This window comes from Arachis stenosperma, chromosome 3 (genome assembly GCF_014773155.1).
Source record: "Arachis stenosperma cultivar V10309 chromosome 3, arast.V10309.gnm1.PFL2, whole genome shotgun sequence".
NCBI lineage: Eukaryota > Viridiplantae > Streptophyta > Magnoliopsida > Fabales > Fabaceae > Arachis > Arachis stenosperma.
In genome coordinates this window covers 166,521,083-166,544,829 of record NC_080379.1, presented here as the reverse complement: position 1 = coordinate 166,544,829, position 23,747 = coordinate 166,521,083, and the positions used below count along the sequence as shown (strand labels likewise).

The following is a 23,747-nucleotide window of genomic DNA, read 5'->3' as shown; positions in this document are numbered from 1 at the left end:
TGTTTGACGTGTAACATACGATGCGCAAATTAAACGATCTAATTTATATATCTCAGACGGTTCGATTATTCTCCTTCAAATCAAACCATTCGATTTGTTAATCACAGTCGTCACATTTTAATTATACACAATCGAACTATACATACACCACACTTGTTCCAATATCAAAAAAAAAAAAAGTGTAGTATTGTTGTATATCACAAACCACAATCACGGGTCAACGCTCAATATCTCTGCATTGCACGAAGCTAAGCTAGGGCTGTCATGCATCTTTCTATTTGAGGAAGAGAAGATCTAAATTATTATGACAGTCACATGAGTAATTAAGACGTGGGTTCTACTACCGACTTCAATTTAAACAACATTTATTTCTCCGCAATTAGCAACTTAACTTTTATTTAATTTAATCATGTGTTCTCTATTTTAAATTTTAAAAAGTTTAAAGCAATTTCAGGGCGATATATATACTCTCTTATATTTCTAGTAAGTGTTCATATTTAAATATGTACTTAAATAAAAAATTATTAGAATTTGTTGAAATTATAAAATTAAAATTGAATTTGCAAGATTACTTTTTAGACTAGTATAATTAGGAGTGTTTAAATTTAAATCGATTTAAATTAAACCGTTCATCCAATTCAATTCAAATCGAAAATCGATTAAAACTGCATTAATTCGGATTTGATTAGATTCTATTTTTTGTAAACCGCTGGATCGGATCGTATTTTGGATTTACTTTTCATAACCGATCCGATCCAATCAAAACCGAATAATGTGCTATAATATTATTATTATTTTATTATTATATTTATAATTATACTTATAACATGTTCAATTTATTATACGTTTTTATATTATTTATGTATTATTATTATTTAATAAATATTTTATGTTCAAAATATTATTGATTTATTTATTTTAACTAATCTATAATTTTTATTTCTATTGTTATGTTATCGTTGACTTTTTAAGATATTGTTGAGATTTATTATATATATTTAATCTTTTTAATTTACAAAATTATACCGCAAATCAAATCAAATCCAAACCGTTTGAAATTTGATAGGTTCAGATCGGATTTTTTTTTTAAATTATCCAATCTAAACCACACCACAAATAAAATTAGTGTTCGAATCGAAAGACTTTTTAATTCAAAACCGATTTAAACCGCACCGCAAACACTCCTACCTATAATAATAATTCTCTCGATAATAGTTGCTTTGTCAATTTATTTTTTCTCGTCACTTATTCCAAATTGATTAAATATTATTAATATAGAATATATAACTGAAAAGATAAATTCTTATTTTAAAAAGAGAGGATAATTTCATTATATCAGTCCAAATATATTTGAGGTCAACGTCTCCAATAAATTTCAAATCGAAAGTGAAAATGAGAGGATATGTAATTAACTAATTATTAATGCCCCATGCTGAGATGCTCCCATAAGGCCATGACTATAATGAGTCAAAGAAAATAGAGAATCCAGGCGGCGGCAACAAGATTGTAATTTTGATGAATACCATTATCTTACACACAGCAGTGTTTACAAACTATTTATTCCAACCCAAATGGATAACTCTCATCATTTTACATTTATGACATTACCTTAACAATATATAATCCACGAAATCTTCTATGTGCACATAGTTTTCTCCAATTCAATGAGTAGCCTTTAGATTTTATCTTTATGACTATCGTTTTTCATTTTTGTTGGTGTCAAAACTCAAAACTTAAAAATGACAATAATCTATATTTTTTGTGTAGTGGAAAAATGACAATAATATTTTGGTTTGCGGATACCTAACATTTTTTCCGGGAGATACTATTATGAGTTTCATTATCAAAACGCATTATATTTGATTAATATGAGCAAAAATAAGGAACCGCAGAGAATGTGATGCTAACTTGAAAAGTATATAATGGATGCAATAAGAGGAAACAACATTTTCAATTATAATATATTTGTTTTATACAATTTAACTTGAGTTGACTAAATAGTCAATTTATTTATTTACTTAAATAAATGTTAAAAATTTTGAATTTTACTTTTTATGTGTAGTAATTTATTGATAAACGATTAATCTTTAATAATAACATAATATTTATTTATAGAAAATGTTAATGTGCTTTAGATGTATTTCTTAAAAAATAACTTGTTATTAAAAATAATAAATAAAATAATAAACTCTGACTTTTATTAAAAAAAACTATAGTTAAGTTAATTAACAAAGTATTCTTTAAAATCTATAATTTATTCATATAAAATATAATAATATAAAAATAATATTTATTTAATTAATAAAGAATATAGCATTTTTTACTTCATAAAAATCATTTAATTAAAAATAAACATTTGTCTGTGTTTTTACTCCAGCTAATTAATTAAAGAGAATGGAACCTTGGAATGATCTTGCAGTCTTGTGATATGAATTTTATAAAACCACAAACAATCCGTAAGTACATCAAGACTTATCAAGTAATATTATAGGAATGGATTATTATTTCTATGCGAATTAATGGATTAAGTAAGTAATAGTTAATTAATTATTTTAGTCAGACAAACACAAATTTAAAATTTCAATAACAAATAGCATGAAAATAGAGAATTAAACAAGAACAAATTAAAGTTAGTTGAAAAAGTAATATGATTAAGAGAGTTAAAGTTTCATAGATGTTGAGATTTTTGGAAATATGTTTTTCACTTTTTACCTTAATCATGCAAATATGTATCTATGACAAATCATTAGTAATCAAACTCTAATTCTTTGGTAATTCAATTTCTCTTTAACCTAATTAATCGCTAATCTCTTAGTCAATTATTTAAAAAAAGAAGTGAAACACTTTCACTGATTTAAGAATCACACAGTTCACAAGAATTATTCCTAGTTGATTCGATGTTACTTATCAAGTCTAGTTTTCAAAATTAAGAACTGTGAGAAGAAGTTTTCAAACTTAATTCAATTAATTAACTTTTTCTAATATAATAAAAGAATTCAAGTAAGAGAAGAATTGTTTTTCAACACATTCAAATCCATTGGATGAAGAACGAAAATTTTTTCTTAAAAAAACATCAATGCATTAATCAAAGGTAAAAAAATTAGAATATTTATCCATAGGAATCAACAGAACTCCTAACCTTAATTGAGGAGATTAGTAGCTCATGCTTTAAGAGAAAACCTAAACATTATAAATGGTCAAAACTGCCAAAGAAGCGAAGAAGGAAGAAGCAACAACAGAGGAAGAAGAAGACAACTCATGTGTGTGACTCCTCTCCTATTTATGCTAACACTAAAACTACTTCAGAATTTAAAATAAAAAAACTAAATTAAATTCAATATAATTAATTAAGTCTTAATAACTCTTAATTAACTAATGGTCCTTCTTGTAATTGAAATTAAAAATTTAGTGTCTTGCTTAGTTGAAATCATTGGCTTGAAACTTTAATCTTAGCAACAAAACACTTGAAGTTAGAGAGATTAATGAAGGATTAGTAAAGCATTGAAGGTCCTGAAAGGTGGTCCATTTGGTACGTGGACGTGCCTCATATAGCCGTGCAATGTGGCCTGAATTTGGAGAGTGTGGCCTCTGTTTCAAGCTTGATGTCCCACGGTTGTGCCTCCCACATCCGACGACTGCTTCTATAGGCTCAAATTTTCTCTCTGTTTGCTCCTAGGAATCCCACGGTAAATTCTCACGTCCAACGGCTTGGTGAAATCATGCGTACGCATGCCAGATGTGTATGCACAAAGTTTCTTATGGTGCTAGTCGTACGAACACATGCTAGATATGTACTCATGCTAGATGCGTACACATGACACCCTTTGATTGCTCTCAAGTAGCTATTGTTTCTCTCTTCGCTTTGCACAGCAAGGTTCCTGCGTACAACAGCTAGTATTATTGTGCGTACGCATACCAGATGTGTACGCATGATACATTTTTTGCATCTCTTGATTTTTGTTTTGTGCTTGATTCTAACACTTTTCTACACATACCAAAACTCAAAGCAACTCCAAAAAATATTGATTAAAAGTATGAGAATCTTAATAAAAATAAAGAAATCACTAATTTTATTCAAATAAATAATAACTAAAAATAACTAAAGATGCTCATGTATCACAACACCAAACTTAAAATCTTACTTGTCCTCAAATAAGAAAAGAACTATGCATAAGGAGTCCTCTAAATTGGAGTGGGTTGAAGAATTGCTTGACATTTCAGTGAGTGAAGTGATCAAGTGATAATGGGGTGAACTCCAAATTGTGTGATCATGTACAGATTTCAATGCTTGCTAATCTTACAATTGAAAGTTTTAGGATTTAGGAATTCCATTCGGATGATATTATGGAGATCTCTTTATATATTTTCACCTTGAAGACAACTTTTCCTTTTTTTTTTGCTTGAGTGGTTTGCACCTTGAGCCTAGCCGCAACTCTAAATGTTTTGTTTCAAGTTTTGCTCGACACAGAAACACCACAAACACTTAACTGAGAAACTTTTGAATCCGTGCTTCTTTTTATTCTTCCCAGTTATTGGTGCTCAGAGCCATTGTTTTCTCTTTTATTTGCACTTGACTTTGACTCTAAATATTCTGTTTCAAGATTTTCTTGGCATAGTCACACCACAAGTACTTAACTAGAAAAATAACTGTTTGAGCTTTGGTTCTTTTTTACTTTCATAGCCATCGGTGCTCAGAGACTTGACTCTTGCTTTTTGTTTTTCTTTCTTTTCTTTTTTTGCTGCTTCTTGATTTTATAGATTTTTAAAAATCTCCATAATACTTCTTTAAACTTCATTCCATGTCTTAGAGCTCTCCCTGTAAATTTTCACAAACATATAATCTCATGACATAATCATACTATCAGAATCTCTACTTCTCTTAATTTTTACTTGTCCTAAATTTTAAAAATTTTCTTCAACTTTATCCATTCAAAAATTCTTTGTTGCATGCTTAACGATATTGGGTGCAAGCAATTTCAAAAGTGAGGTGAAATGAGAAAGATTGAATCATGATAACAGATGTAAGATATATATAAGAAATAAAATTCCAAAGATAGAGTCACCTCCCTTTTTATCATCTTTTAGGTTATGTAGAGTATAGCTTCCAACACTAAACTTAGAGTAGTTGCTTGTCTTCAAACAATAAATAAAAACAGTGATGATGTAATTATGAATAATCATGGTTAGCTAGTAAAAACGAATAAATGATGCAAGAGCTTATTCACATAAAACAAACAAAATTAAAAGCAAAATGAAATTAAAGACACAACGACTTAAAATAAGTAAGTTGCTAATGCGTTTGCATGGGAAAAGTGTAGCAACACCAAACTTGATGTGAGGATACCAAACTTAGTATGACATACTCAATGAAAAGCTGGGCCAAGTATCCTGTAAAAAGTAAGTATCATGTTGGTATAGCAACACCAAACTTAATCCATGAAACACATATGCAATATGAAGCAAAGCAAAAAGAAAGATAAAAAGAGGTTACCTAACATTGAGTTGTCTTCCAATAAACGCTCTTTTAATATCATTAACTTGACGTGTGGTTCTTGCTAAACTTGAATTCTCTTTCTCTTCTTCCAATTGGTTAAGAGAAAAGATTTTAAGGAAAAAAAAGGAGAAAAATGATACCATACGATTTGGTTACCTCTCAACAAGCATAACAAGCATTCTTTTACTGTCTTTAACTCGATTCAAACTGCTTTTTAGGATAGAAGTAGGATTAATTTTTGTTGATCGTCTCCTTCTCACAAATATTGTATGTCTTTTGTTCATTGACCACAATCCTTCTTTCTATGTTTTCCTCGATTTTCTTCACTTCTTTTAGTTCTTCTTCCTTTTCGGGACTTAAGCGTTGTGTAGTGTTTAAAATGATCCCTTCATCAAGAACTTCTTATATTAATGGGTAAATTAAATCAACCCCATGCAGCTCTTTAATTTATTGGAATATAGACACTTTTGATTGATTTTCTCACATTTTTTGTAGGATTTTACATTGTTTCTCTTGGGAGAGAATTTGTTTGTTCCTCTGTCACTTGCTTGGTAATCAATTTCACATATTTTTTAGATTTTTTATATTTATTTTTGTCTCATGTGCAACTTTGAGTGTATTGAGTAAACTCAACAACAATGTTCTCTAATTTTTTTATGACAAACTCAAGAGATAATGGTGTTTGATACGAATAAAGAGTTGATGGTTCTTAGTATGAATAAAAAGATGATGATTCTCGATATTGATAATTAGGAGGTGAGGTTAAAGCTTTTTGTATAAATTTAGCGAGAGATTGCTCTAATTTTTTCATGGAAAGATCAAGAGATGATGATCCTTGATATGAATAGAGAAATGGTAATTCTTGATATGAATAATTGGATGATGGTTCCCGATAGGAATAAAGAGATGATGGTTCTTGATGGATGAGATATGGAACACGGAAGTTTTCTTGTTCTTAATTTTTCCAACCAAAATTCGGATAATTCCTCCATTCACAGTAATATGAATCATTCTTTGAGTGTGAGTAGTAACTCATGTGGTATCTCTCCATTATTTTTTGGCATAAAATACCAAATTGAATTAAGTTCATCATGTAGTAAAAAGAAAATTAAAGAGAAAATAATAAAAAGAAAATTTTAAAAGAAATTGAAAAAGAAAAAAAACGTCTAATATAGGTAATCAATTAACTGGTAGTTGTCAATTGCAATTAATTCCTGGCAATGATGCCAAAAACCTGATGCGAATTTTATAAAACCACAAACGATTGGCAAGTGCACCGAGTCGTACCAAGTAATATCACAAAAATGGGTTATTGTTCCCACGAGGATTAACGAATTAACCAAGTAATAGTCAATTGAATATTCTAGTCAGACAAGCACAAATTTAGAGTTTCAATAGAAAATAGCATGAAAACAGAGATAAACAAGATCAAACTAAAATTGGTTGAAAAAGTAATATGATTAAGAGAATTAGGGTTTCAGAGATGTTGAGACTTCCGAAAAAAAAAATATTTTTCATTTTCCACCTTTATCATGCAAAGATGTATCTATGCCAAATCATTAGTAATCAAACCCCAATCCCTTGGTAATTCAATTTCTCTTTAACCTAATTAATCGTTAATCTCTTAGTCAATTATTTAAGAAAAAAGGTGAAACGCTTTCACTGATTTAAGAACCGCACAATTTACAAGAATTATTTCTAGTTGATTCAATATCACTTATCAAGTTTAGTTTTCAAACTTAAAAATTGTGAGAAAAAAAATTTTAAGTTTAATTCAATTAATTAACTTTTTTCAAGATATTAAAAAAATTCAAGTAAGAGAAGAATTATTTTCCAACACATTCAAATCCTTTGAATGAAGAATGAAATTTTTTTCTTAAAAAAATATCAATGTACTAATCAATGGTAGAAAAGTTAGAATATTAGTCTATAGGAATCATCAAGCTCCTAACCTTAATCAAAGAGATTAGTGGCTCATGTTTCAAGGGAAAATCTAAAAATTATAAATGGTCAAAACTGGCAAAAAAGTAAAGAAGAAAGAAGCAACAACAGAGAAAGAAAAAGATTTTACTCACGTGTGTGACTCCTCTCCTATTTATACTAACCCTAAAAACTACTTCAGAATTCAAACTAATAAAAAAAACTAAATCAAATCCAATTTAATTAATTAAGCCTTAATGACTCTTAATTAGCTAATAATTTTTCTTGTAATTGAAATTCAAAACTTGATGCCTTGCTTAATTGAAATCATGAGTTTAACACTTCAATCTTAGACCAACAAAATACTTGAAGTTGGAAAGCTTAATGAATGATTAGGAAGGATTAGTGAAGCATTGAAGGTAGCCCATTTGGTATGGGGGACTGCCTCATGTAGCCGTGCAAAGTATGGCCTAAATTTGGGGAGTGTGGCCTCTGTTTCAAACTTGACATTTCACGGTTGTGTCTGTTAGACACCAGACAAATAATGCAGCAAAATATAAAAATAAAAAATTAGATATTTATATAAAATATAGAAATAAGTGAATAATTTTCTTTGAAAATTACAATTTTTTCTAACACAACGAAATTACTATAACACTCTCTCTTGATAAAAGGAGAATACATTTCTCTCTATATATAGGAGAATACAATCTTGTTTATATATCTATGTATATAATATAATGAGATATTCAATATAATGATTAATGAATGGCCTTTTAAAAAAATAAAAAATAAAAAAAACTCAAAAAAAATATTCAGAAAAAAAGTTTAGGAGATCAACAACTTTATTAAATTTTGACCAGTATATAATCAGCAAAAGAAAAGTGAATAATCTTACACCGTTTGATGAAATCTCACACCATTAAAAATAGAGAAAGTATAGGGAGCCAATGAAACATCTGTATAATATGTACAATGGAGGTTTAGTAATGTCCGATTCAATATTAAAGATATAATTATTAGTGTTACATTTTTTTATTAGTTTAAGCTTTAATTTTAAAATAAGTGATATCATGACATGATATTAAAATTTTAGATCGAAAAAGTTAAGAATAATTGCTGACCCTAACATTCCTCATATTCGAAAGGTGGTAAGGGTAAGTGAAATATTATTTTCATTCTTCTTTTCAATTATTCATTCAAATAATGTCTATCTCATCAATTCATTATCATAACTCATAAGTTATAACCTCGACCCTCAGTTCAAATCTTCATATAGATCATCTGTCCTTTTATTTTATTTTCTTTCGAGATTGTTAGAATAAAATCTTATTAGAGTATGCATGTTAAAATATTTGAAACATTTGTCGAATTAACTTTAAATCACAATATAAGGCAACTTATTAGCCAATGTAAAAAATTATTATAGATTTAATTATTGGTATTGCCTTCTTCTATTAATTGAAATTTTTGGGATGAATAAATAATTTTATGATATAGTATTAAGATTTTATGTTTGAAAAATTTAAAATTTGATTATTAGTGAATTTCAAAAATAAAAAAATAGTATAAAAAAAAGACCTAGCAAAAATTAAACAAATCCAAAAGAAGTTTTTGTTTGAGAGAGTGTATTAAAGATATAATTATTTATGTTGTCTCTTCCTATTAATTTAAATTTTGGGATAAATAATTTTATAACAAAAGTTAACTCACTAATTTACTTAAATAAATATGGAGATTTAAATTTTATCTTATATATACAATAATTTATTGGCCAATAACAAATTCTTAAATAAAAAACTTTAATTTACAATAAATTAATTCTTATTCCACCTATCTAAAAAATATCGTTTGCAACCAAAAAATAATATAAGACAATACTTATATATGTGTATTATCCATGTCTAAATTTTTATAGTACACGCAAAGCGAGAATCTTTTTTTATTCCTTTTCTTAAACCAAAATTTGAAATTATCAACTATTTGATTTGGAATGTGTTCAAAAGTTTGATTTAAAAGAGGAGAAAAAATGGGAGAAATCAGAGAGAATTAAGTGTGAACTTTAATTCTTATTCCTAAATAAAAGCTTTAAAATAGGTAATTCTTATTCCAACGATTTTTAATGTTTGATTTAATTTTCAAATAAAAGCTTTAAAATTTTGCTTAACCTTATTTTATGAAAATTCTAGGTTCAAATAAATATCATTGATGTGGATATATATATAATTATTAATTTTGTGGTTGAATTTTTACATACATATATATTATTTAAGTATGTGACTGATGTTTGTGAATATAATAAAAGAATAATAATATAATTTTATTTAAAATTTAGCTAACATATACTTTAAGATTGTGTTTGTTTTCTAAGTCTGAAATTGGAATTGAAAAATTGAGATTGAGTATTTTATTTGGTGATCAGAGGTTAGAACTAAAATTTTAGTATTAAGACACAAAATTTCAATATTTTTAATACTTTTAAAAAGTGAGAATATATGAGACTGAAGTTTTTAGTAACGTAAACTGAAATTTCAATAACATTTATTTTAAAAAATTCTCTCATTTAACTTTTTAAATTCTAAATCTATCATTCAATCTCCAGATTTATCTTAAACTAAATATGATATTGAGATATAATTTATTTTTGTATATTTTACACCAAATACAATATAAAAGACTTAATTTAATTTCTGTCTCTTAGTTTTTATTTTTCGGTCTCTATTTCTGTGTCTTAATCTCTCTTTCAAACGTAGCCTAAAAACACAAATTAAAGTTATTAATTGAAAATAAATTTATAGAGAAAGATATAAAATTGAATTTCTAATGTATTTATTATGCATTATAAAAATAAAAAATTTAAAATGTTTAATTAATAACAAGTTAACAACCTTAATATATGCCTTAAGACAGCTCAATCCTTTTATTTATTATCTTTTGTTATTAAAATAGTGTGCTAATAAATGCCCGGAGAATGATCGTTGAGGACGACCACTTGCTTGTTAAAAAGGTTGTTGCTTAACTTGAATCAATTTGATAATTCACCTTCTATTGACATGACAAAAACATGCATAAATATAAAATGATAATGCTGCTATTGATTATTCAATTTGTGTGAGTATCATGCTTGGTATGGAATAATAAAAGATTATGAGACGTGCTTTTTTTTGTGTGTATACGTTAACCTAATCATTATGTGTGATGGGTTTAGGTTCCACAAAATATATAGCCCAATAAAAAAATTGATTCAATTTTGGGTTTTATATCGAATACATGTGTAAATGAGTCATGCCAAAACATGTAATATTATTTGTACACTTAAATAAATATTTTATTTCTGTATATCTAATTTATCATCATTAATTTGATTGTAGTTTACAGACACACTTCTGTTTTTTTTTTACACACTAACTTAAAGGTGTAACTATCTAATCATATTATTTGATAACTTTACTCATTATACACACAAAATAAGTTTATTTGCATTTAAATATTTTAAAAGTGACCAAAATTTGTCTATGATCCTTGAATAATAACAGAAAATAAAAGAATGTTTGCTTCCAGTGTAAACCCCGCTAAAATCGGTATATAATTAGTCAATAAATCGAATTTTCAATAGGAAAATTAAATACGCAAAACTGATATCAAATTAGGATAGAGCTCGTCGAAACGAGAATTTTGGTACCAATTTCGAAAAGTTTGGCCCAAGATTGGGCCGGATGGGCCGAACTGGTTGAACCGGACCCAAAATGGGCCCAAGGCCCAACCAAACCCAATCCACTAAAGAGGCACAGCTTCTTATTTCCTTTCTTCTTCATTATTCACGCTGGGAAACATTCTTAGGGGGAAGAACACAAGCAAAAACCTAACCCTCACTTTAATTTCAAATCCATGTAACTTTTGATCCGGAGCTCCGATTGACGAACCGTTTGCGACCACGCGTTCACCGTGACGAGCTCTATGAAACCCATGGAACAATTTGGTAGGTAACTCATTATTTCCTTCTCAGCCAGCTTCTCCTAATTTCGGAAATTTATGAACAATTAAGTTAAAAATTGTTCAATTCTTGTGTTCTAGGTTCAAGTTAGCTTCCGGAACTTGTGGGCTCAAGCTATTGAGCATATGGGTATGGTAAGAATACCCTAACCCTAGCCCAATCTTGTTTTAGTAATGGAGAACTGAAATTGGAATATGTATATGTGTTAGGTGTAGATTAAGTGGGTATATATGCATTGGGAATATTTAGAGGCTTGTTGGTGATCAAAGCTTAGTTTGTGGCTATTTTACTTGAGCTTGAAGAGGCTGTAATTTTGTGTTGAGAAGCTGCCTTGGGTGAATTAAGTGATCGGCCAAGGTATGGTTTAAGTTTCGTACGCTTAATATTTACGGTGTTGTGAAAGCTTAGGTTAGAGATACCATAGGATAAGTTGAATTGTTTGTTGTATTTAATGATTAGCCTTGTAATGTTATTGGAAAAGATTTGTTGGTGGATATATATTGGAATTATGAGGTGTGGAAGTTATTAATAGTGTGTTCTTTATTTATTTATGATGGATTAGGATTGGTATTTGTTAATAAGGATGTAGAGCTGTGTTGTGGTGGTATTGCATGTGCTGTAACTAATTATGTAATGATCGGAATTGCATGAGACTAAGTTTGGGTTAAACTTGGGAATATAAGGAACTAAACTGGAAAATTTGGGACCTTTTTGTTAAATAATCAATTTATGGAATTTTTTTAAAGATAGGTTGTTAAATCTGTCCTGCAGCAGAAAATGTCAAACAGGGCAGCAACTTGTTTGTCTTGCTGCGACTTCTACGAGTTGAGTTTTGGAGCGAAACCAATTTTGTTATAAAATTTGATTAATTCTCTTTATTTCTCTAAAACTTCATAATTTTAAGAGTTGAGGATTGGGAGTTGTGAGTTTTTGAATATCGGTGGTCAGAGCTAAAAAGAAACAGATTTCAGCAAGTTATGCATCAACTTCCAATGCTTGTAACTCTTAGAATTGAATAGCAATTGGGTTGCAACCAAGACACACTTGTTTCTGGATGAAGTAAAGTTTAACTACATTAATTTTTAAAGTCATTGGAATTAACTTGGATTTTATATTGAATTTTGAATATCACATGCTGCTGCTGTTTTTCTGGTTTTATGCACTGCAGAGCAGTCACGGTTTTTCCTTTATTCCCGAGGCTAGAAAAATCAGAAAATTATGATATTTAGTTTGTTAGAAAGCTTATTTCAATATGAACGCCTGGATATAAAGTTTGTGCAATTCTGAGTTCATTTGCTATATTAGAAACAGAAAAGAAAATAGAGTGTCGAGGATGTCTTAGTGATAGTCATGGGTTCGAGAAGTTAAAGTGCAATCCTCGTGTGATGTGATTGATTTAACGTTAGAGTTGGGTTGATTTTAAAGATTATTCGATATTAAGAAGTTTGAGAAGAATTTGATAAATAGTTTGGTCAGGACCTGGAAAGTGTAATCAAGATGAATTATAAGGGAATGATGATGAAAAATGTGAAAGGGAGGTTGTTAACAAAAGGAGTTAACATGCCATGGCTTGATGAATGATTAAATAGTGATTATGACTATGAAATGGCTTATGAATGATGATATCTGAGATACGAGTTTCCCTGGGTAAAAACCGTGGCTTGCCACCACGTGTTCCAGGTTGATTCTCGATACTCTGTTAACCCTACGTCGTAAGGGTGACCGGGCACGTATAAATTCCCGGGTATGGATAACCCCCATTGAGTGATTATATGATGAATGTATGTGAAATCTATGCATAGACTCTTGGGGATGCGCGACGAGGGACAGTCTAAGGTTTTCGGACTTGTCGGGTTGGCTGGATAACCGACAGATGGGCCCCATCAGCCATAGGACAGACATGCATCATATGCATTTGTTTGTTTTGATTGCTATGCAGTTCCTGGGTATGCCTAATTGATATATATTACCTGCTATTTGTTATACCTGCTATTTGTACTATTTGATCATTACCTGTGCATGAAGTTGTTTGGTTGCTTGTGCTTGTTGATTGAGAATTGAAAATGAAGGATCAACCACATGAACGTATTTCGGTTCGGTGGCTATTGTGATTTCGGTTCTATGCAAGTATGATTTTCAGTTCAGTGGTTTGTTGTTAGGTTAAGTTACCACATGAGCGTATTTCGGTTCGGTGGCTATTGTGATTTCGGTTCGATGCAAGTATGATTTTCGGTTCAGTGGTTTGCTGTTAGGTTAAGTTTGAACTTGAGTAAGTTAGGTAGATTTAGAATACCTACCCTTGTTTATGGCTTCTATTTTAGTGCTTAAGTTGGATAATTGAATAACGGAGTTCTAGGAGTGCCTATGGCATTCTCAGGACCGTATTTCTTATGCGCGTGGCACTTTTACCATGCTGAGAACCTCCGGTTCTCATTCCATATTGTATTGTTGTTTTTCAGATGCAGGTCGAGAGGCTCCTCGCTAGGCGTCTGGATTCTGGAAAGCGAAGTAGTTCTTGGGTGTATTTTGGGTTCTATTTGTATATATGTATATATATGTGTAGCTTACTCTCCAAGTAACTTATGTATGCTGCTCCTCTTAGAGGTTGAGGGAGAGACAGGAGTTTACTTTGGTATTTTGGTATATTTTGGGGACACTTATGTATGTTTATATGTATATATGTATCCTCCGATCAGCCTTAGCTTCGCAGGCTGAGTCAGAGGCTAGTTATGCTGTTCCTTGGCTTTTCTTTATCCCTTCGTTTATTGTTCTATCATATTCCTATTAGGTTTCTTAGCACGCAAGTAATCCTATTTCTTGAGCGTTGAGCTTTTTATTTTGCGATTCTTGTTTACCCACTTTGTTTCAAGGCTCCTAGTATATTAATTTTTTTCAGTATTATATGTATATCCTTACTATTAGAGGTCTGTAATACCACACTACCTCTGTTCTATGACTTAAGCGTAAAACATTGTGTAGTAGGGTGTTACATTATGGTATCAGAGCAGTTCGTTCCTATAGAGCCTGAGGGACAGACTGATTATGCCTCTGGGCATTCTCTGGGTGTCTATACATGCGATTTAGGGTATCTAACTGATATACGAGGCATGAATGCTCATGAGCATGCATTTGGGACTTTGAAATACTAAACTTGAGATATTGAGACTGATCACCTTGATATCACTTGTTTGGAGTGAACAGGAACCAAATGGCATCTCGTAGGCGCCGTCGTGAGCGTAAGCAAGGTCGAGGACGGAGAGCTGATGAGGTGACTATACCGGTAGGTAGTTTAACCGATATCGTGACCGCAATGACGAGTGTTGTTGCTGCCGTTGGCGCTGTTGCTGTCGCGACCATCCGAGTAATGGATGGGATGCAACCACAAGCTGGAACTGGCAACAATGATGATAATGAATATGAAGGTGGACATAATGCTCCGAATACAAGGGTACCACCGAGTTATCTGGAGCAGGTTAACGTTGGTCAGGCAACGGGAGAAAGCTCAAGGAGGGCTGAGGTAGCAAGAAGTGATCACCGAGGACCCTTCACAAAGAAAAAGGGAAAGATTACACCGAGGAGCCAAACTTTCAAAAAGAATCGCTTTGTCACTTCACATTCTCAGCGCCGGAACAATGACCGAAGGAACGATAATCGTTCGGACCCGAATTCAGAAGGGCAAACTAGTGCTCAACCGGGTGACTTAAGGTGCTCAAGTTGCAAGAGGTACCATCCAAACAGACCATGCAGGGCAGGATTAGGTGTATGTTATAAGTGCGGGAGGCCGGGGCATATGTCTTGGAATTGTTCGTACAGAGGAAGCCGGGATGCAACCGAACCCGATTTTCAAACGCGAGGTAATTATGAACCAACAGTTGAATTTTTAATTTCCGTGCCTACCATTGATATGTAATATTCCTTCGTGATGCATGACGAGTTTCAGTAATTATGAGGTCTAAGTCGATGATTAGTCGAAAACTATTGGTTGTTGAGACGGAGTAACATTTAGCTAACTTAGAGGAGTGGTTAGGCTTGTGAAGGTTAATGATTAAGTGATGTAGTGGAAGCAGGTTAGACCGTATCATGGAAGCAGGTTGGACCATATCTAAGGAATCAGGAGTGTTGAGGGCTATGTGGAGTTATTGTTCAGAATCCAGTGACGGCAAAACTTTGAGGAAAAGGAATAGAGCGAACTCAATCTTTAGCTGTTAATTGTTAAGAGGTAAGTGAAGATGAAACAAATCCCTATACGAGAGAGTTTCTAAGACAATTCTGGAAGGTGTGTCAGAACTTCTATTTCAGAGAGAAAGCGTGTTTGCGATAGGCTTAGTACCGGAAGCCGGATTAACTTCAATCGCACCACAAGCAAAGACATCATCATAATCGGTAGAATTTAGGATTGAGTGGAAGGGAGTACTAGAAGAGGGAATCACCTAACAAACTATTTCTTTGTGGGAAGCATCGGTTATGCTAGAGAAGAAAGAAGAGAACGGTAGGAAACCTTATGCAGAGAGAGTGTGCTAACGAACCTTCGCGACTCGATCTAATCCTTCTTTTGAAACCTATATTGACATTCGATCCGGAGCTTTTCCTAAATAGCTTGACTACCTTTCAAACTTTATTCCTTGTGCACATAAATATTGTTTCTTCCAAGATGAGTCTGAGCTTGTCTTGGTATAAACGCGTAATCCTTGAATCTTGTACCCTCGCTATGACTAGAGTTGCCTTGTTCACAAACCATGTTCTTCAGAATCAGCTGAAATTTCTTTGACTCTATACGCTCTGTTCTCTCTACCAAGGGTCTTTAATTTGAACTCTTTTCTTGAGATGCACCTAGGTTCTTCTCCTTGTGCATTTCATTATTTCGGTATAATCCTGATTAACCGTGTACAAGATTTTCTTTTAAATCCTTACGAACACCGTTTGTATTGCTCATTCATTTTTCGAGCTTAATGTCCTTTTGAAAATTAACTCGAGCCTATATTAGTATCATGTATAAAGTATAGCTGCAACTATTGAGATGTTGATTCTTTAAGAGCAAGACTTTTGGATACGGAAAATGAAGCAGGTAAGCATGCGCCCCCAAAAAGAGTTTTGGAGCATTAATTCTTGCAGACCACAAAGCCTATGATTAGTTTAACACGCTAGAAAATACACCGGTTACATAGATACCCGAATATGAAGAGAGCTTTCAAACTCCAAGAGAAGGATTAACCCCAAATCCAGTAATTAGAATACTCGAACTTATTTAACAACTCAGAATTAGTGCGATACATTACCAGAGGGATTTAAGATACGTGTAAATACAATATCGTGAAGTGGTAACAGATGCTTTGAGTAAGGAGTTTTTGGGGAAATGCTTGGATATAAATTTCGGAGAATGGAAGGCTAGATAAGTTGGAACTTTATATTGGATATTACGGGTATAGATAAAGGAGTCAAACTAAATCTATTGCAGTTTTAAAACATAGCAAAGACGAAATGCAGGAAGCGTGAGGGGACGATAAAGACCTACCGAGGATGTCGAAGTCTGGCAAACAAAAGGGAATTAAGAAAAGATTTATATGTTTAATGTCGAAATAGAGATCGTAGAGTCAAGGACTTAAGGAGTGCAATAACAGTGATAAGGAGCTACTAAGAGAACCGAAGCCGGCTGAATCAAGAAGACACCATGAGTGGGTTATGTGTCGAGATTAGGAGTTAGAGTAAGAAACTGTTGTCCGAAGAATACAAGAGAGGATTTTTGAAGTTACCTTGGGTTTCTAAGACGTATCGCGAATTCAAGAAGATATTTTGAGCCGCCAGAAGTGAAGAATAAAGTGACGATCCATGTGATTACATGTTCGACGCATGAGAAAGAAAAGAGAGACCACCAGAAGCCATGCGAATGCTACAACTGTCGAAAATTCAGCATTAAAGGTAAAAGAGAATAACCATCGATTTCATAATAGGTTGCCGACGACTAGGACAAAAGGTGATACTGTTAGGGAACTGTGGATCAAGTGACCAGGCCCGTTTTGCCCATCGGAGTAAACCACTTCTTGGGGATATCAAAGAGACTATACATCAGGGAGAAGGTGAGACTTCACAGTATGTTAAACACATTTGAATTAACCGAAAACTGGAATACCAAACGTCTTAGTTCCTGAATTTGACAGCCGAAACAACGGAGGAAGAGTGACACAAATCTAAGTTAGAATTCTCACTATGAAAGCCGACAAAAGAGTTAGGCAGATCTAAGAAGAAGACTTCTCAAGTTGGAAGGAAGAGGATACCTATTTCTGAAGATCACTTCAACGAACTAGAATCGGATGATCAATCAAAAACTAAAAAGCTAAATCCCCATCACATCGGACTAGTGGCGTATAGGATCGCTTTACTATCACAATGTTCGAACCTGCATGATGTGTTTCACATATTACAGCTTCATAAATACACTTTCGACCCAGTTATGTCCTACAACCAGAATCAGTCCAAGTAAGAGAAGGTCTGACGCTTCTAGTAACTCTGGTTAGGACTGATGATACTAGCATTAAACGTTTACGCGGGAGAGAGGTTTTCTTAGTGAAAGTAGCTTGGTGTTGGGCTGGTATTGAAGAATACACCTAGAAGCTTGAGAGAGAGATGCGGAAGGACTACCCACACCTCTATTCAGGTAGCGCACTTTGAATTTTGAGGACAAAATTCCTAATTAGGTGGGTAGGATGTAAACCCCGCTAAAATCGGTATATAATTAGTCAATAAATCGAATTTTCAATAGGAAAATTAAATACGCAAAACTGATATCAAATTAGGATAGAGCTCGTCGAAACGAGAATTTTGGTACCAATTTCGAAAAGTTTGGCCCAAGATTGGGCCGGATGGGCCGAACTGGTTGAACCGGACCCAAAATGGGCCCAAGGCCCAACCAAACCCAATCCACTAAAGAGGCACAGCTTCTTATTTCCTTTCTTCTTCATTATTCACGCTGGGAAACATTCTTAGGGGGAAGAACACAAGCAAAAACCTAACCCTCACTTTAATTTCAAATCCATGTAACTTTTGATCCGGAGCTCCGATTGACGAACCGTTTGCGACCACGCGTTCACCGTGACGAGCTCTATGAAACCCATGGAACAATTTGGTAGGTAACTCATTATTTCCTTCTCAGCCAGCTTCTCCTAATTTCGGAAATTTATGAACAATTAAGTTAAAAATTGTTCAATTCTTGTGTTCTAGGTTCAAGTTAGCTTCCGGAACTTGTGGGCTCAAGCTATTGAGCATATGGGTATGGTAAGAATACCCTAACCCTAGCCCAATCTTGTTTTAGTAATGGAGAACTGAAATTGGAATATGTATATGTGTTAGGTGTAGATTAAGTGGGTATATATGCATTGGGAATATTTAGAGGCTTGTTGGTGATCAAAGCTTAGTTTGTGGCTATTTTACTTGAGCTTGAAGAGGCTGTAATTTTGTGTTGAGAAGCTGCCTTGGGTGAATTAAGTGATCGGCCAAGGTATGGTTTAAGTTTCGTACGCTTAATATTTACGGTGTTGTGAAAGCTTAGGTTAGAGATACCATAGGATAAGTTGAATTGTTTGTTGTATTTAATGATTAGCCTTGTAATGTTATTGGAAAAGATTTGTTGGTGGATATATATTGGAATTATGAGGTGTGGAAGTTATTAATAGTGTGTTCTTATATTTATTTATGATGGATTAGGATTGGTATTTGTTAATAAGGATGTAGAGCTGTGTTGTGGTGGTATTGCATGTGCTGTAACTAATTATGTAATGATCGGAATTGCATGAGACTAAGTTTGGGTTAAACTTGGGAATATAAGGAACTAAACTGGAAAATTTGGGACCTTTTTGTTAAATAATCAATTTATGGAATTTTTTTAAAGATAGGTTGTTAAATCTGTCCTGCAGCAGAAAATGTCAAACAGGGCAGCAACTTGTTTGTCTTGCTGCGACTTCTACGAGTTGAGTTTTGGAGCGAAACCAATTTTGTTATAAAATTTGATTAATTCTCTTTATTTCTCTAAAACTTCATAATTTTAAGAGTTGAGGATTGGGAGTTGTGAGTTTTTGAATATCGGTGGTCAGAGCTAAAAAGAAACAGATTTCAGCAAGTTATGCATCAACTTCCAATGCTTGTAACTCTTAGAATTGAATAGCAATTGGGTTGCAACCAAGACACACTTGTTTCTGGATGAAGTAAAGTTTAACTACATTAATTTTTAAAGTCATTGGAATTAACTTGGATTTTATATTGAATTTTGAATATCACATGCTGCTGCTGTTTTTCTGGTTTTATGCACTGCAGAGCAGTCACGGTTTTTCCTTTATTCCCGAGGCTAGAAAAATCAGAAAATTATGATATTTAGTTTGTTAGAAAGCTTATTTCAATATGAACGCCTGGATATAAAGTTTGTGCAATTCTGAGTTCATTTGCTATATTAGAAACAGAAAAGAAAATAGAGTGTCGAGGATGTCTTAGTGATAGTCATGGGTTCGAGAAGTTAAAGTGCAATCCTCGTGTGATGTGATTGATTTAACGTTAGAGTTGGGTTGATTTTAAAGATTATTCGATATTAAGAAGTTTGAGAAGAATTTGATAAATAGTTTGGTCAGGACCTGGAAAGTGTAATCAAGATGAATTATAAGGGAATGATGATGAAAAATGTGAAAGGGAGGTTGTTAACAAAAGGAGTTAACATGCCATGGCTTGATGAATGATTAAATAGTGATTATGACTATGAAATGGCTTATGAATGATGATATCTGAGATACGAGTTTCCCTGGGTAAAAACCGTGGCTTGCCACCACGTGTTCCAGGTTGATTCTCGATACTCTGTTAACCCTACGTCGTAAGGGTGACCGGGCACGTATAAATTCCCGGGTATGGATAACCCCCATTGAGTGATTATATGATGAATGTATGTGAAATCTATGCATAGACTCTTGGGGATGCGCGACGAGGGACAGTCTAAGGTTTTCGGACTTGTCGGGTTGGCTGGATAACCGACAGATGGGCCCCATCAGCCATAGGACAGACATGCATCATATGCATTTGTTTGTTTTGATTGCTATGCAGTTCCTGGGTATGCCTAATTGATATATATTACCTGCTATTTGTTATACCTGCTATTTGTACTATTTGATCATTACCTGTGCATGAAGTTGTTTGGTTGCTTGTGCTTGTTGATTGAGAATTGAAAATGAAGGATCAACCACATGAACGTATTTCGGTTCGGTGGCTATTGTGATTTCGGTTCTATGCAAGTATGATTTTCAGTTCAGTGGTTTGTTGTTAGGTTAAGTTACCACATGAGCGTATTTCGGTTCGGTGGCTATTGTGATTTCGGTTCGATGCAAGTATGATTTTCGGTTCAGTGGTTTGCTGTTAGGTTAAGTTTGAACTTGAGTAAGTTAGGTAGATTTAGAATACCTACCCTTGTTTATGGCTTCTATTTTAGTGCTTAAGTTGGATAATTGAATAACGGAGTTCTAGGAGTGCCTATGGCATTCTCAGGACCGTATTTCTTATGCGCGTGGCACTTTTACCATGCTGAGAACCTCCGGTTCTCATTCCATATTGTATTGTTGTTTTTCAGATGCAGGTCGAGAGGCTCCTCGCTAGGCGTCTGGATTCTGGAAAGCGAAGTAGTTCTTGGGTGTATTTTGGGTTCTATTTGTATATATGTATATATATGTGTAGCTTACTCTCCAAGTAACTTATGTATGCTGCTCCTCTTAGAGGTTGAGGGAGAGACAGGAGTTTACTTTGGTATTTTGGTATATTTTGGGGACACTTATGTATGTTTATATGTATATATGTATCCTCCGATCAGCCTTAGCTTCGCAGGCTGAGTCAGAGGCTAGTTATGCTGTTCCTTGGCTTTTCTTTATCCCTTCGTTTATTGTTCTATCATATTCCTATTAGGTTTCTTAGCACGCAAGTAATCCTATTTCTTGAGCGTTGAGCTTTTTATTTTGCGATTCTTGTTTACCCACTTTGTTTCAAGGCTCCTAGTATATTAATTTTTTTCAGTATTATATGTATATCCTTACTATTAGAGGTCTGTAATACCACACTACCTCTGTTCTATGACTTAAGCGTAAAACATTGTGTAGTAGGGTGTTACATTATGGTATCAGAGCAGTTCGTTCCTATAGAGCCTGAGGGACAGACTGATTATGCCTCTGGGCATTCTCTGGGTGTCTATACATGCGATTTAGGGTATCTAACTGATATACGAGGCATGAATGCTCATGAGCATGCATTTGGGACTTTGAAATACTAAACTTGAGATATTGAGACTGATCACCTTGATATCACTTGTTTGGAGTGAACAGGAACCAAATGGCATCTCGTAGGCGCCGTCGTGAGCGTAAGCAAGGTCGAGGACGGAGAGCTGATGAGGTGACTATACCGGTAGGTAGTTTAACCGATATCGTGACCGCAATGACGAGTGTTGTTGCTGCCGTTGGCGCTGTTGCTGTCGCGACCATCCGAGTAATGGATGGGATGCAACCACAAGCTGGAACTGGCAACAATGATGATAATGAATATGAAGGTGGACATAATGCTCCGAATACAAGGGTACCACCGAGTTATCTGGAGCAGGTTAACGTTGGTCAGGCAACGGGAGAAAGCTCAAGGAGGGCTGAGGTAGCAAGAAGTGATCACCGAGGACCCTTCACAAAGAAAAAGGGAAAGATTACACCGAGGAGCCAAACTTTCAAAAAGAATCGCTTTGTCACTTCACATTCTCAGCGCCGGAACAATGACCGAAGGAACGATAATCGTTCGGACCCGAATTCAGAAGGGCAAACTAGTGCTCAACCGGGTGACTTAAGGTGCTCAAGTTGCAAGAGGTACCATCCAAACAGACCATGCAGGGCAGGATTAGGTGTATGTTATAAGTGCGGGAGGCCGGGGCATATGTCTTGGAATTGTTCGTACAGAGGAAGCCGGGATGCAACCGAACCCGATTTTCAAACGCGAGGTAATTATGAACCAACAGTTGAATTTTTAATTTCCGTGCCTACCATTGATATGTAATATTCCTTCGTGATGCATGACGAGTTTCAGTAATTATGAGGTCCAAGTCGATGATTAGTCGAAAACTATTGGTTGTTGAGACGGAGTAACATTTAGCTAACTTAGAGGAGTGGTTAGGCTTGTGAAGGTTAATGATTAAGTGATGTAGTGGAAGCAGGTTAGACCGTATCATGGAAGCAGGTTGGACCATATCTAAGGAATCAGGAGTGTTGAGGGCTATGTGGAGTTATTGTTCAGAATCCAGTGACGGCAAAACTTTGAGGAAAAGGAATAGAGCGAACTCAATCTTTAGCTGTTAATTGTTAAGAGGTAAGTGAAGATGAAACAAATCCCTATACGAGAGAGTTTCTAAGACAATTCTGGAAGGTGTGTCAGAACTTCTATTTCAGAGAGAAAGCGTGTTTGCGATAGGCTTAGTACCGGAAGCCGGATTAACTTCAATCGCACCACAAGCAAAGACATCATCATAATCGGTAGAATTTAGGATTGAGTGGAAGGGAGTACTAGAAGAGGGAATCACCTAACAAACTATTTCTTTGTGGGAAGCATCGGTTATGCTAGAGAAGAAAGAAGAGAACGGTAGGAAACCTTATGCAGAGAGAGTGTGCTAACGAACCTTCGCGACTCGATCTAATCCTTCTTTTGAAACCTATATTGACATTCGATCCGGAGCTTTTCCTAAATAGCTTGACTACCTTTCAAACTTTATTCCTTGTGCACATAAATATTGTTTCTTCCAAGATGAGTCTGAGCTTGTCTTGGTATAAACGCGTAATCCTTGAATCTTGTACCCTCGCTATGACTAGAGTTGCCTTGTTCACAAACCATGTTCTTCAGAATCAGCTGAAATTTCTTTGACTCTATACGCTCTGTTCTCTCTACCAAGGGTCTTTAATTTGAACTCTTTTCTTGAGATGCACCTAGGTTCTTCTCCTTGTGCATTTCATTATTTCGGTATAATCCTGATTAACCGTGTACAAGATTTTCTTTTTAAATCCTTACGAACACCGTTTGTATTGCTCATTCATTTTTCGAGCTTAATGTCCTTTTGAAAATTAACTCGAGCCTATATTAGTATCATGTATAAAGTATAGCTGCAACTATTGAGATGTTGATTCTTTAAGAGCAAGACTTTTGGATACGGAAAATGAAGCAGGTAAGCATGCGCCCCCAAAAAGAGTTTTGGAGCATTAATTCTTGCAGACCACAAAGCCTATGATTAGTTTAACACGCTAGAAAATACACCGGTTACATAGATACCCGAATATGAAGAGAGCTTTCAAACTCCAAGAG

At 33.8% G+C, this 23,747-nt stretch overlaps 1 protein-coding gene and 1 long non-coding RNA gene across 2 annotated transcripts; both read left to right on the top strand.

Annotated features, from left to right (window-relative positions):
* Positions 1-11,015: 11,015 nt before the first annotated feature.
* Positions 11,016-15,318, top strand: LOC130967240 (uncharacterized). Its single transcript, XM_057892056.1, has 3 exons — positions 11,016-11,393; positions 11,489-11,542; positions 13,868-15,318. The coding sequence occupies exon 3, from the start codon at positions 14,617-14,619 to the stop codon at positions 15,316-15,318; it is 702 nt and encodes a 233-aa protein (XP_057748039.1). The 5' UTR covers positions 11,016-11,393; positions 11,489-11,542; positions 13,868-14,616.
* A 1,976-nt stretch (positions 15,319-17,294) lies between these two features.
* Positions 17,295-22,392, top strand: LOC130969234 (uncharacterized). Its single transcript, XR_009081823.1, has 4 exons — positions 17,295-18,528; positions 18,624-18,677; positions 18,753-18,900; positions 21,004-22,392. It is a non-coding gene; the product is annotated as an uncharacterized LOC130969234 (long non-coding RNA).
* The last annotated feature ends 1,355 nt before the right edge of the window (positions 22,393-23,747 follow it).